Here is a 15,617-nt window from a genome sequence, read left to right on the forward strand (position 1 = left end):
TATCACGCTGTATTAACCAATCAGAAGCCAGGACCGGAAATATCAGTTATAAGATAACTAACTCCGTTCAGACCTTAGAAAGTAACTATGTACAGTTCAATTGCTGGCTGAACAGACAGTAGGCTATTTATCACCGTACCACACACTAACCAGTTTCCTTCGTTCTTAATATTTATAGATCAAATTATGTACGATAGCAATATGCGAAGACAATTTTTGTAAATATGTTGCGTTAACACGAGTTCACCCTAAATCGTCCTGCCCATTACATTGTTTCGCCTTGAATGACGTAAGGCATTTTCCTGTCAGCTGATGCAGTGGGCGTGTCCAGGTCGCTGATGTAAACAGAAAGGACCATTTTGATCTGGGAAATCTAGAAGCCAGGGTACAGTAACTCATCGAAGCTTTTCTGATTTCACCTATGCAACGCCTTAAATAGGGCTCGCGCCATGGACTTCTATATCAATCTGAAGGTGAATTTCCGAGGCAATGCGAAGAGCTTCCTGCTGTCCGGCTCAGAGACGAAGAGCTGGGAGTCTATGGAGGCCATGGTAAGCAGAGGATGATGAGCTGATGTCAGTCTGATCACTCACCTTGATGCCGCAAAGCCTTTAACCCCGAAGTCATCCGACGCCTGGCTCATGCGATTAGAGTAGTATTACTAGACATCTGTCGCGATATTCGCTACCCCGTTTGCTGCGTCGACAAGCGGCATGGCGTAAAAGCCTAATCATTTAGAAAGAATGGGCCAAGCGACCATTTTGCAGAAAGCCCACGAATTAAACAGCAGCCATATTTATATGTAATAAAGTATATTATATCTGACGTGCTCAGATCTTTCATCAGTTAGACCAGAATTACAAAGGGTTTTGGCACACTGTCACGTCTGTATATCCCATCATCACTAAGCTCCTGTGTAATGTTGAGTCACTGACTGTGTCTCAAAACCTACTAAGCAACCTTACTAGACAGACAGCATGATAGCCGCCGAGATACCAGAAAATTGTCCAGGTATGTTGGTTTTTAAAAACAGACATCTGTTTCAAGCTAATTTTATCTGCTTGTCCATTTTAAAGCACCATGTAATTGGAGTGATGTACAGTCAGCAAAGCAATTTAAACCACGACAGGCCATTCGGGGTGTATTTTACATTGCCCCTTATTACAAGCCTACCTTGTATTATTAAATAATGATTTGAGTTGCATTTACCTAATTAGCTTACCTGCTGACATCAGGACACGAGCTTGATCATGTGTAGCAAAGGGTTCCCGGATGAGAGTTAGGTTTGTAGCGTTGCCGTTGGTAACGGTCGTTATTCAAAATGTCACGATTGGCCAATCAGAATCAAGTATACTATGAAGCTTGTATAAATCAAACACGACCTTTGAAGTTGTTTGCAATTACAAAGCTGGTCTTGTGTTGACTTTTGATATCTTCCCTTTTTCAGGTGAAGAGGTCCTTTGGCCTGTGTAATTTACAGCTGACTTATTTCGATGAGGAAAATGAAGAGGTGAGAGTGAAGAAGTAGTCATTGTTATTAATAACCTTACTTTTTTTCAAAGAAAACATCTGACATCATGTTAAATTATTAATATTATTAGTTAATATTTCTATCATAACTGTGTATGTGACTGTTTGTTTCAGGTATCAATCAACAGCCAATGTAAGTAAAAGGTCTAAATTTGTGTACAATTGTACATTATAATTAAATCATCAAGAAGAGGTAAATACACAGACAGTGACTGGAACTATTTTTCTCTTTTCAGTGGAATATGAAGAAGCCCTGAAGGTAAAGATTTACTTACTCCTCTGTTTTTCTGCATATAACCTGTTTAGAGCAGCGGTCCTCAACCAGGGGGGCCTCAGCAACCTTACAGAGGGGCCCCAATAAGATTTAAAATTATTTAAAGGGTTAGTTCACCAAAAAATGAAAATCCTGTCCTTAATTACTCACCCTCATGTCGTTCCACACCCGTAAGACCTTCGTTCATCTTCAGAACACAAATTAAGATATTTTTAATAAAATCCGATGGCTCAGTGAGGCCTCTATTGACAGCAAGATAATTAACACTTTCAGATGACCATAAAGGTACTAAAAACATATTTAAAACAGTTCATGAGACTACAGTGGTTCAACCTTAATGTTATAAAGCGACGAGAATACTTTTTGTGCTTCGAAGATTTACAGATCTTTTGTTTCGATTCAGTGGTTCGGAGCGCATTTCAAACTTCCAAAGTCACGTGAACTATTGAAATTTTGAAACACTTATGACATAACGAAGCCTTGTTTACTGAAATCATGTGACTTTTGTGCTCTGAACCACTGATTTGAAACAAGAGATTTGTAAAACTTCATGAGTGTTTTGAAATCGCCCATCACTAGATATTGTTGAATAAAGATGCCATTTTGTTTTGTTTTTTTGGCGCACAAAAAGTATTCTCGTTGCTTCATAACATTAAAGTTGAACCACTGTAGTCACATGAACTGTTTTAAACATGTTTTTAGTAGCTTTCTGGGCACTGAAAGTGTTAATTATCTTGCTGTCAACGGAGGCCTCACTGAGCCATCGGATTTCATCAAAAATATCTTAATTTGTGTTCTGAAGATGAACGAAGGTCTTACGGGTGTGGAACGACATGAGGGTGAATAATTAATGACAGAATTTTAATTTTTGGGTGAACTAACCCTTTCAATTTTAAATAAATAAACACCAACCTAATTACAATGCTTAAATACACTAAAATAAATAAAGTTGTTCAACATTAAATTGATATCATATTTTTGAGTTTATTTTTATTACAACAGAAGTACCCAAGAGTTCAATAGGGTGGTTAGAGTGTTGTTGTAGAGTGTATTAAACTCATTGTTTTGCAGTCAACAGTCCAAAGCTAAATGCACCACATTGTTACACTGTGTTGTTGTTTGGACTTGTAGAGTGCAGCACGACAGGGGAACAGACTACAAATGAATGTGTATGAGACGAGGGGCAGTAGAGCCACAGTGCCAGGGCCGGGCCCACCACCAGGGTCAGGGGTGGGCTTGGGCCAGGTGAAACCTGGTACTGTTGGAGAACCCAAGAAGGGATTCAGGCCTCCTCAGCACTGCCCTACTTTGGCACAAGTGGTGAGTCGCAAAGTTCAGGCCGCAGTCCCAGAGGAAGGATTGGTAAGATTTTATAACCCAATGGTTTTGCACAATCACAGACATAGCCACTGTTGTTTACTGTTGTTGTATCAAATTCTAGACTGAAGTTTTATTAAGAATGGTGCATAATAATATTATAAATAAATTATATTATAAACAAATCATGTTCTGATGCTAAAACCAAATAATGTAACTGAATTCTATTAAATTTTATTGTAGTTTGCATGAAATGTTAACGGTGTCCAGATTGATAAGCACAATTTTTCACTTTTGTGCTACATATTCTATTTTAATATCCTGCCTTTGTTTTAAAGGTAATTGTAAATGAACTCAAAGGTGGGAAGGCAGAGGATAAGACACCTCCAGCTTGGTTCACTTCATACATGGAAAAGGTATGAGAAACAATACATTAAAGGGTTAGTTCACCCAAAAATGAGAATAATGCATTTTATTACTCGCCCTCATGTCGTTCCACACCCGTAAGACCTTTGCTCATCTTCAGAACACAAATTAAGATATTTTTGATGAAATCCGATGGCTCAGTGAGAGCCTATCTCTTATCTTCTCATTGACAGCAAGATAATTTACACTTTCAGTGCCCAGAAAACTACTAAATTAAATATTTAAAACAATAAATATTATGAAGCAATGAGAATTTTGTGACCCAAAAAAATTAAATAATGATTTTATTCAACAGTATTTAGTGATGGCCAAGTTCAAAACACTGTTTCGAATCTTTTGTTTCGAATCAGTGGTTCAGAGCGCCAAAGTCACGTGATTACAGCAGTTTGACACTGAACCACTAATTCGAAACAAAAGATTATAAAGATTATCACTAGTTATTGTTGAAAAGTTTTGTTTTTTTTTGTTTTTTTTTGGTGCACAAAAAGTATTCTCGTCACTTCATAACATTAAGGTTGAACCACTGTTGTCACATGAACAGATTTAAATATGTCTTTAGTAGCTTTCTGGGCATTGAAAGTGTTAATTATCTTGCTGTCAATAGAGGCCTCACTGAGCCATCGGATTTTATCAAAAATATCTTAATTTGTGTTGTGAAGATGAACGAAGGTCTTATGGGTGTGGAATGACATGAGGGTGAGTAATTAATGACAGAATTTTTGGGTGAACCTTTAAAGTAGGCATGAAGTGAGAATTCAGCTGTTGTCTGAAGGCATGTTATTAGTGTCATTGACGCATCAATGCATGTTTCATTTTTTAAAATTTTGAATCACATTGACATAACTCTTCATCATCTGTTGAAAGTCAGACTTCTGTCTAGTGACGTATGCTGGACTTCCCCAGTCATTTTTTCCACATAAATGCTGTCCCTTTATTACAGTCAAATACAAACTCTTGTTTAGATCTGCCTCCATCCAGTCAACAGTCAGTAATAGGCAGAACCATGTCCCTGCCTTACGTTTTATTTTTTTATTCTTTATTTTTCAATAATCTGTTTCATTGAGATGTACGTCACAATACAGAAGAAAAGGCTGGTCATTGCTTTGTTTCATTGTAACTTTAATAACTGACAAATACTAATGTACATACAAATACTAATACAATCATACCAATAGTTTTAGCAGTGGAGGCAAATCCTAATATTGCTAAGGAAACATTTGTCTCTCTATCTTTCTTTTTCAAAAATATGATAACTGCCACAGTTTAAGGACCAGGTGGTTAGGGAGGCAGTAGAGAAGATTTGTAGGGAGTTCTCTGGACAATGCTGCATCCATAAGCCAGTGGGACCAGAAGCTCAGGTTCCTGAAGTCACCTCATCCACTCTGCCAGGAGCCCCAAGTTCAGCTCCAGCCTGCAGCAGCTGCCGGGGCCAGACCGCAGGCGGCGGATACCAGTGCAGGTTAGAGAGATCTCTGTGAGGTGGATGCCTGTATAATTTCTTTCTGTGGTGCATTTCAAAGGGAAACACACATATATTATGATTGAATGATTTATATATATGATTTATAACTGGATGCCTGGTTTAATGGATGCCTTTCAGTTAGTTGTTTCCCTTTGTATGTTTCATTGTGTTTGGTTTCTTTCTGCACAGTGTGTGTACCTCCTGCACTCTGTGTGAGCCTTGTAGCTTCTCACATGATCCAAGCCACAACCTTGTGAGAGCCAGAACTCCCCTGTCTATTCCTGAGCACGGCTCCCCAGCACCAGACCACAGCAGGTGGGCCTCTGTCCTCTGCCCTCTGCTGTTTGTGATGAATTGCTGTTAAAGTTCAGAAAGTTGAGCATATTTTTCTCTTTTTCTGCAGGTTCTACAGAAGGGGTGACCGGAGCTTTCGCAAGGCCGAGAAGCAGCGTCTTAAAGCGGAGAAGCGTCAGCTCAAGGCGGAGGTGAAGGAGATCAGGAAGCAGCTGAGGATGGAGAGGAGGGGGCTGCAGTGGAGCACTGCTGGAGAAGGGAGCTCTTCACCCGTCCTGCTGCAGCCACGCGCCACACAGGCAAACAGCCCAGAGTAAGAGCTTGCACCCCTTTACCACCTGAGGAAGAACATATTAAAGGGATAGTTCACAAAGAAACCCTATGCTGTTATCTTTTCTGTGGAACACAATCTTTTCTTTTCTTTTCTCTGGAAAAATCATTTCTGCCATGAAGCGTTGTCCCAAATGTGAGAAATGACACCACACCATATTAATTGGCTGAACTGATCAGATCAGTTAAAAATGCAGCTAGTGATGATAAGATGCCATTTAATTTATACTGTCTTGGTTGCAGTCGTCCAAAACGTCCATGCCCGCTGGCAGTGCCAGCTATGACAGCTCTGCTCCTGGATGAAAACCTGCCTGATGGATCACGTCTGCGTCCTGGGACCAAGTTCATTAAATACTGGAAAATGAAAAACAGTGGAAGAGTGTGCTGGGACTCTGAGACCAAGGTACTCTTCAACAGACACACACAAATTCCTAAACACACACAATAAAAAAAATATGAACCTGATTGTGTCCCATTTCGACCTCAGTTGAAGTTCATGTGGGGGAACCTGGCAGTGGGCTCGGGCGAAAGATGGCGGGAGGTCGCAGTACCCACACTACAGCCAGGACAGGTGGGTGTGGTCAGCGTGGCACTTTGTGCTCCGACGTTGGAGGGCACCTATACATCCCATTGGCGCCTGGCACACAGAGGAGAGCAGTTTGGGCCGCGTGTTTGGTGCAGCATCGTTGTGGATCCACATGCTCCTACAGCCATCTGTGCTGACGGGCTGCTGGTGTCTCCCTGTGTCACCCCGCAGGTAAGACAACGATCCTGAGACACCCTCAGCCCCCCTAGAAATTTTTATATGTGCAACTATTCTAATGTACAATGGTCAAATGTTAATTGGTCATTATGATAAATATTATTGTTAGCGAAAACGAAATGACATTTTTTAACTGAAATTAAAAAAACTAACATAACAGAAGAAAAACATACAATAAAAAACTCTACTAAAATGCATTTTCATGACTCCAAAAAACGGACACAAATTAATTTTAGATTGTTTTTGATACATGATATACAGGTGCTGGTCATATAATTAGAATATCGTGAAAAAGTTCATTTTTTTTATTATAAATTATTTAAAAAAATGAAACTTTCATTTATTCTAGATTCCTACATGTAAAGTAAAACATTTCAAAAGTTTTTTTTTTTTTTTTTTTTAAATTTGTTGATTAGAGCGTACAGCTAATGAAAGTCCAAAATCCAGTATCTCAAAATATTAGAATATTTAAATTTTTCATTAAATGACCATCCCTACAGTATCAATTCCGGGTATCTCTTGTTCTTTGAAACCACACTAATGGAGAAGACTGTTGACTTGGCAATGGTCCAGGAGACAATCATTGACACCCTCCACAAAGAGAGTAAGTCACAGAAGGTCATTACTGAATGTGGTGGCTGTTTACAGAGTGATGTATCAAAGCATATTAAATGCAAAGTTGACTAGAAGGAAGAAATTGGGTAGGCAAAGGTGCACAAGCAACAGGGATGACCACAAGCTTGAGAATACTGTCAAGTAAAGCCGATTCAAACACTTGGGAGAGCTTCACAATGAGTCGAATGAAGCCGGAGTCAGCGCATCAAGAGTTACCACACTCAGACATCTTCAGGAAAAAAACTACCAAGCCACTTCTGAAACAGAAACAACATCAGAAGCATCTTACCTGGGCTAAGGAGAAAAAGAACTGGACAGTGAACAGTGGGCGAAAGTCTTCTTTTCAGATAAAAGTAAATTTTGCATTTCATGTTGAAATCATGGTCCCAGAGTCTGAAGGAAGACTGGAGAGGCACAGAATCCAAGCTGCTTGAAGTCTAGTGTGAAGTTTCTGAAGTTAGTAATGATTTGGGGGGGCCGTGACGTCTGCTGGTGTTGGTCCATTGTGTTTTATCAAGTGCAAAGTCAATGCAGCCATCTTCCAGGAGATTTTGGAGCGCTTTATGCTTCCATCTGCTGACAAGCTTTATGGAGATGCTGATTTACTTTTCCAGCAGGACTTTAGCACCTGCCTACAGTGCAAAAACCACTTCCAAGTGGTTTGCTGACCATGATATTACTGTGTTTTATTGGCCAGCCAACATGCCTGACCTGAATCTATGGGATATTTTCAAGAGAAAGATGAGAAACAGTCGATCCAACAATATACAGATGATCTGAAGGCTCAATAGTGCCTCAGCAGTGCCACAGGCTGATCACTTCCATGCCACACTTCACTGATGCTGTAATTTGTGCTAGGAGCAAGTCATTTGCTGTAACATGTGCTGCCGACCAAGTATTGAGTGTACAAATGAGCATACTTTACAGAACTTTTCTGTTTTGAAAATCCATTTTTTGATTGATCTTAGGAAATATTCTAATATTTTGAGATACTGGATTTTGGACTTTCATGAGCTGTACGCTCTAATCATCAAAATTTAAAAAAAAAACTTTTGAAATGTTTTACTTTACATGTAGGGAATCTATAATATATGAAAGTTTCATATTTAAAAATAATTTACAATAAAAAAAATGAACTTTTTGATGATATTCTAATTATATGACCAGCACCTGTATTATACCACAATTTAAAACTTAAAACCTTTACAACCCGTCTGCATTAAATGTGAATATTATGCTGGTAAACATTTTTAAGTGATACCATGTAGCACATTAACTTTGGCAGCTCTGAAATAAAAATTAGAAAACTGTCTATTTTCACCCTCTTTGGTCCTATCAGGAGAAGTCTTCCCGCACTCTTGAGAGGGAAGAGAAATGCCGGGCCTCAAGGGACCAACTAGTTTTGTCCGTGAACCAGGACTGTGATCAGGAATTGTACATTCCATCTGTGGATTTACTCACAGCTCAAGTATGAGCGATCAGCATGATTCACTAATTCCATCACGTTTGTCATGTTTCTCATTCTATCATTATGTTTCATGAAGAACTTGTCAATTTCACATACTCTCTTTTGCCATTTACTTAGGACTTACTGTCATTTGAACTGCTGGACATCAACATCGTGCAAGAGCTGGAGAGCGTGCCCAACAACACTCCTGCAGGTCACTTTAAAACTGGAATAATGTCTTATGTGCTCCTAATATTTAGCATGCATGGCTTTTATTGGTTATGCTTATTAATATTGAACAGTAAAGATTAAATAAATAAATAACTTTTCTAATGTTCTCATTGTCTCTTTGTCTGTAAATGTATAAAGACATTACTCCATGCATATCGCCTTTGCCCCATGATGGACCTCTTCAGGAGAAACCAACATTGGGGTTGATCCAAGAAGAAACAGAAGCCCAAGGAGTCAGCAGCATCCTGGGTACATTTTACAGGAGAACATTTTTTGCACTATTTGTCTGTATAATACTGTCCGTGATTATGTAGCTGTTTATATTTCTGTACTTTCTCTGATGTCTTATTCACAGATGTGGCTCAGGGGACAGAATTAGAGGGAGTCCCAGCACAAGAGAAAGGAGAGGAGAGCATCATTGGGCCTCAGTTTGTCAGTCCATCTGTTATCCGCTCTCTCACCCTTGAAGTAGCAGAACATGGGACGCTTTGTGGGAAATGCCCAGCTAAAGGTTTGTGGAGGGAATAATTTCAGTAATTTTCATAATAGGTGGAAACTAGTCCATTTCAGCGTGGCTCACTTGAAGTCAGACTGATTACAGCACATTAAGTTGTTACGGCCATTTCACACTGCTAGCGTGAGCAGCGTGTATTTTTTTGGTGTGAATGTTAACCAATGGGTGTGTTCACACCGCGAGCAGGAGCAGCGCGTGAGCGGCAGTGAAGCGGGGGTTTCAGCGCAGAGTCAATGTTTGCTGGACTGCTGACGCTCAATTAAAGTGAAAGCACACGTTTGATGGACAAAATAAAAGAAAAGAAAAATTAAGAATAAAAAATATTTATATAGAAGATTTACCCATTTAATCTTGTTTTTAATTATTCAGTTTCGGGTGAAAGTATGGTGTATTATAAAAAAACTAAGTAAACTAGCCAGAAAATAAGATATATAAACATTCTTTTAGTTATTATTCATATAGGCTGTAGCACTACCCAAATCAAACTGAGTTTGCTTTTTTCTGCCACGTTTGCTGTCTTGTAAACATGTGCGCGCCTCAGATGATGTAAACATTCACGATTTACCACATTAGTGTGCAGCAATATGACATGAGGCTTTTTTTGTTTGTTTGTTGTTTACCATCGTGCACCTCCCCATGTTAACAGACTTTCAAGACTATTAAGTTTATAAATGACCAAAACAAATTTATAGTTGTCTTTGTAAAGGAATGCTCACTTTATATGTAGCTTGGAGCCGATACTGTGACGCTATACAAACACTTCCAATGTGAATACTCACATGTATACTGAATACTGCAGCTGCAGTGATGGTGTAGTTACGCTGACGTGAAGATGACGCACTGCTCACACTTGCGGTGGGAAACGGCCATTACTCTGTACTCGGTACAACCCATCATGTAGAAAATCTTTATTGGTACTTTTAATAGTTTTAGTAGCCTTTTTCTATTACATTTACATCTATTACATCAAATCATCATATTAGAGATATCATATCACAGGAATAAATTACATTTTAAAATATATTTAATAGAAAACAGTTATTTTAAATTGTAAAAAATATTTCACAATATTACTGTTTTTACTGTATTTTTAATTAAGTATATGTAGCCTTGGTGGACAGGAGAGATGTTTATTTAACAGTTTCGTATGAAAGTTACAAGATTATTTACCTTTTACATTTTTCTTTTTACATTTCATTTTTGCCATTTTAAGTGGTGCGCCCAGCCCCGCAAGGTTCGATGTCACTTTGTGAGAGGAAATCAGAAAAAGTTTCAGAAACAGGAAGCATGTTAATATCTGCTCCAGCCCCACTGAAAGTAGAGATGGCACGAATCTCCAGCCCTACTTCACCACAGACAGAGACCACTGAGATAGCTGTTCCCCTGCTGACGCTACCAACAGAACTCGTTAGCACAGGTAACAGGGCATTGAGAATAATTATTTCCGACCATTGTCTAATCAGACATTGTATTTGTAATTGACAGATCTGTTTTTTTCTTGTAAATTTCAAATTTGCCTAAGTGTATTTAAAGTAGTCAGCTTCTTACCAATAACAGTAAATTGTTTAGTCATTAAAGTGATTTTTCTTATGTTCAGATGAGGGTCACGAGTCTGACATCGAGCAGATCCTGGTGGAACCTGCAGGTGGAGATCTGGTAGAGGAGGGAGAGGAGGAAGTGGATAAGAAAGAGCAAGTTAAGGACACAGAACAGGCTAAGGAAACTCGTAGCAGAACTTCATCTGCATCTTCAGAAGACTACATCATCATCCTCCCTGATTGCTTTGACACCAGCCGTCCACTAGGAGAGTCCATGTACAGCTCAGCCCTGTCGCAGCCTGGAGAAGAGCCTGCAGAGGGAGACAAACTAGAATCAGTGGAAACCGCGGAGCTTCAGAGCCCCGTTGCTGCTGCTGTTAGTGTGGATGCTAATGACATGCTCTGTGCCTCCCAGACTCTGGACGCTGTGCCGCTCACCCCTGTGATTGTAGTGGCACCCCGGCCCTCAGTCAAATCCTGGTGAGTAGACTGCATGTGAGCAGTCTAGAGGTCATTTAAACTAAACTAGTGGTGCACCTAAAATTGGCAGCTGAAAATATTTGGCCGAAACAGCAAAAAAAGGTTTGGTTTCAGCCAAAGTAGTTTTGGAGGGTTGTAAACACTGACCTGAAACAGTGACGTTTAATTAGCACTTCTCCGATGATGCATTTTGACTATGCCAGCATCTGTTTTGTGCTCAACTATTTTGAATAAGCTACAACAGGTACAGGACCAAAAAGCAGGTTAACATAGCAATATGTACAATTTGTTTGCGAATAACTGGTTTAATTTCAGTTGCCCAAATTGAATTAATCAAACTTTATTTTCAGTTCAGTTTTTCAGCAAGATGTAAACTTTAACGTTGGGTTTGGTCTTTCTATAAAACATTAATTTTAGTGCTTCACTAATTTAACCTGGAAATAATTTTTTTTTTAGGATTTTTTCAACAAAGTGTTATGGCATGAAATTAACAAGATTAAGATTCTGGACTATTCTAATCCAATTTGTGACACTGAATATGTGATAATGTGATCAAGTTCTTGTTTCCATTGAAGCAGATGTAGATTGGCCCCTCACAATATCCCGCCCTTGAACTCTATATGCACAGATCCCTTATTCTTTATTCATTTCTGTCTGGATTTCTTTCACTACATCCTATAGTTCATAGATCAGTGTAATTGACTTGTTGAATGTAGCTTTATTAATATGAAATCATTTCAGCACAGAGACACAAGAGCAGACAGATAATGGACCAGAGGAGCAGGAGGGATGTGATCCTACAGAGCCAGGAGATAAGGAGGAAGGTGAGTGAAACACTACAAGATATTAATGTAATAATCCATGAATTAGAGCATTTTTCAATGATTATAAAATATATATATTTTTTATATATATATAGATTCTGAGCCTAATCAACCTGACCCTGAGAACTCATTAGCATCTGCCAAGTCTGAAACAGAAGAGCTCAGGTGAGATACACAGCACACAGTTACTCGTTCGGTCTCACAAGACCTTGGAAATGCACTCAGGTCAATCATTGCATTGTGTGCTTTGCTTTCTATCACTCGCATTCTCACCGTCTCATTCATGTCTTTCTTCAGGGCCAATAGCATCACAGGTGGATTGGTGAAGGGTGCCCTGTCTGTGGCAGCATCTGCCTATAAAGCTCTTTTCACTGGTCAGACAGGGTCTGAGAAGGTGAGTTTGAGAGGCCGTTCACACAGGATTCTGAAAGGAAGAACATTCTGAAACAATTTTAACTTTTTGTGAGATGCTGAAAAATCTCCTCTTCTGTCCTCTATTAAAAGGAAATAGAAATATCACTATTGTATATTTCATTACTGGTTTCATATTTAAAATAGTTTTTAAAAAAGTTTTTGAATAATCATGTTCTGCAGGAACAATTTTGATCAAACTATGATAAAAATTAATAATGAAGAACAAAGAAAGAAGACATTTTATTTCACATAAAAGTGAGAATATAAAAATACTACTTACCTACGCCACAAGATAATCCAAAGTCAAACTCTCATTCCTAAAAGTGGCTCATGCAGGTATACATTTTAATTTAAAATACTAACGGTGCTTAGCAGACATTGCTATACAGTTGGAGCAGTGTATATTATTATAATTAAGATATAATTGGTAACACTTTACAATAAGGTTCATTAGTTAAACATTAGTTAATATATTAACTAACATGAACTAACCATGAGCAATACATTTGTTACTGTAATCTTCGTTAACGTCAGTTAATGAAAATACAGTTCATTGTTTGTTCATGTTAGTTCACAGTGCATTGAGTAACGTTAACAAGATTTTAATAATGTATTAGTAAATGTTGAAATTAACATTAACAATGATTAATAAATGCTGTGTAAGTGGTTCATTATTGGTTCATGTTAACTAATGTAGTTAACTAATGTTAAATAATGAACCTTATTGTAAAGTGTTACCAGATAATTAATAATATGCCATTTTATAGTATAGATAGTGCAAGTAGTAAAATTTCAACAAGAAAACGTGCACTTCAAATACCCAATTGATGCAATTGACAAAGTGTGGAATGTTGGACACTTCGCACTACAGCTTTCCTCTGATGCTGGATGACAAAATAACCTTATAAATTTCATACATTAGAGTACATAGTGCATAGTATTAGTGCAAAGTATATAATGTGTCATTTGGGACACAAGTCATGTGTTGCACTAGTAAAAAACTTTTTTTTTTTTTTTGGGCTGTATAGCTTCCAGAAGATGCAGCTTCTCATGATGCCATGATGGCTGTGCTGGTAGAGATGGGTTTTGGTGACCGAGCACTAAATCAACGTCTGCTGCAGAAACACAACCGAAACCTGCTGGATGTGGTCAACGAACTCGTGCAGATGACCGACAATGACTGGTACACGACACGCTACTGAGATGCTGGTCAATTATTTTGTTTCTCTTGTATCTGGTTTTTTTTTTTGGTTTCTCTTTCTCTGTGCAATCAGCAGCCCATTCCATTAAACAGACTCTTTCATTCCATTTGGGTTGTAAAGATAGTGTGTGTGAATCTGTCTGCTCCAATGTGTAACGGATATTCATTAGAGAAGCAGTTCATCACCATAATAACCGTGCTTGTTAAAGTTTGTTGTTAGTGGGCATTAATGTTTTCAGAGGTGATCATGGTAGCTAATGAACACTAATAGGTAATTATTATTTCAAAACTATCCAAGAAATATGTCATGCTTTTAATGAAAACATGATTTGAAAGAACAGTGTATTTAACCACAAATTATTCTAATAGGTAAATATGAAAGGTTCTGCAGTGTGACTGGATATTTTTCATATTTAAAAAGTTTTGTGTTCCCAGGTTTTGGAAAAGTGCAATAGATCTGGCTTTGTGTCTGGACTGGACTGTCTTAATCATCAGCCAAGACCAAATAGAGAAACTTAACTTAACATAGACACAAGATGACAAATAATTCCTTACTGGAGAAGTTAAGTTTAATGTGTGAATGTGTTTTTTTTTTTTTTTTTTTTTTTTTTTTTAAGTAATTTTGACCTGTTATTGCTTATAATACATATGGAAATTATTATCATTATTTTGAAGACCACTGATTCATTTCTAATAGGTCCACAAAATAGGGCACATACTGCACTTTGTGAATGCATTGCCATTTAACTATCTGAAAAACGTCATGGCTTGAATTAGCAATGCATTTGAATGCTTAAATAGATTGAAATGGGCAGTGTAGAGTGTTTTAATTTATGCTTTAAATGGTTAAAGACCGCAAAGGCAATCGTGTCATATTTAACTCCAATTTTAAATGTTGAGACACATCATAGTGCGAGACAAAAAACAACAACAGCCTACTGTTCATTCCAAACAAAATCGAAATCATGCAAATTATATATATATATATATATATTTTGATAATTAAATAGCTCTTGTATTTAGTGTGATGAAGAATTTATCTCAGCACTTTTCTTCAATGGGGGATTTTGAAACTACCTACTGTCTAGAGTGGAAAGCATTCCCTATAAATCACTGAGCGTCTTTTGATTTGCTCCTTTCACAAGTGGTACATCCGCAATTTAACTGAACAATCACCTACTTGTTTTTCTAGAGCTAGGGTTTATCTATATGTTTTAGCACATTCCTTAGGAAAGCTGTAGTTGGTCCTGGGGCTTGCAGCGATCAGTAGAGATTCTGGGTGAAATTGTTTGAATCATGTGATTGTAAAGCATAATCAGTGGAGACAGATGCGCCTCACTCTGTGTTTGATGCCTGAATGGAGTACTCATAGTGTCTCTGCATCTAATGTACACATCTGTCTGTAATAAATATCCTGATAAGTCTTACTTTTGCTCACTGTCATCCATAACCGTGCACCACAAATTCCAAAGTAATGATACAACTTGTTTTATCTGGATAAGACAATATTAAATGCACTACACTTAATTCACACTCTATAAATTTAAACACTGACATGTGGCTTTTCTTACTAGGGTGGTTGGACAAATAAAATTGGCAAAAAATTCATATGGCTCAAAAAAAAAAAAAAAAAAAAAGTGCAGAAAGTACAATGTCTAAGTTTTTGTGTGCTGGAGGTTAAAGGTATAGTTCACCCAAAAATAAAAATGTTGTCCTCATTTACTCACTCTCAGCTTGTTTTCAAAGCCGTTTGTGGGTAACCAAAAAGTTTCTGGTCCCCTTTGACTTCCATCGTATCTTTTTCATAATATGAAAGTCATTGGGGACCAGCAACTGTTTGGTTAAACACGTTCTTCAAAATATCTTCTTTTGTGATAATTAAACAGATTAAATAAACTCATACAGGTTTAGATCAACTTGAGGGTGAGTAAATGAGGACAGAACTATCCTTTTAAGC

At 38.0% G+C, this 15,617-nt stretch overlaps 1 protein-coding gene across 2 annotated transcripts; it reads left to right on the forward strand.

The window, feature by feature from the left end:
- The first annotated feature begins 131 nt into the window (after nt 1–131).
- Nucleotides 132–15,087, forward strand: nbr1b (NBR1 autophagy cargo receptor b). Of its 2 annotated transcripts, none has more exons than XM_048206268.1 (21): nt 132–551; nt 1,448–1,510; nt 1,645–1,663; nt 1,767–1,789; nt 2,936–3,124; nt 3,460–3,537; nt 4,810–5,006; nt 5,199–5,324; nt 5,413–5,616; nt 5,877–6,036; nt 6,121–6,390; nt 8,351–8,479; nt 8,597–8,672; nt 8,828–8,938; nt 9,045–9,200; nt 10,417–10,620; nt 10,801–11,221; nt 11,963–12,045; nt 12,141–12,210; nt 12,343–12,439; nt 13,488–15,087. In XM_048206268.1, exons 1-21 carry the CDS (start codon nt 450–452, stop codon nt 13,659–13,661), a joined length of 2,952 nt encoding a protein of 983 aa, XP_048062225.1. In that variant the 5' UTR covers nt 132–449; the 3' UTR covers nt 13,662–15,087. The 2 variants fall into 2 exon arrangements, with proteins under 2 accessions (XP_048062225.1, XP_048062219.1); XM_048206262.1 differs by having other exon boundaries at nt 274–551; nt 2,936–3,166.
- The last annotated feature ends 530 nt before the right edge of the window (nt 15,088–15,617 follow it).

This window comes from Megalobrama amblycephala, linkage group LG1 (assembly GCF_018812025.1).
Source record: "Megalobrama amblycephala isolate DHTTF-2021 linkage group LG1, ASM1881202v1, whole genome shotgun sequence".
Classification (NCBI taxonomy): domain Eukaryota; kingdom Metazoa; phylum Chordata; class Actinopteri; order Cypriniformes; family Xenocyprididae; genus Megalobrama; species Megalobrama amblycephala.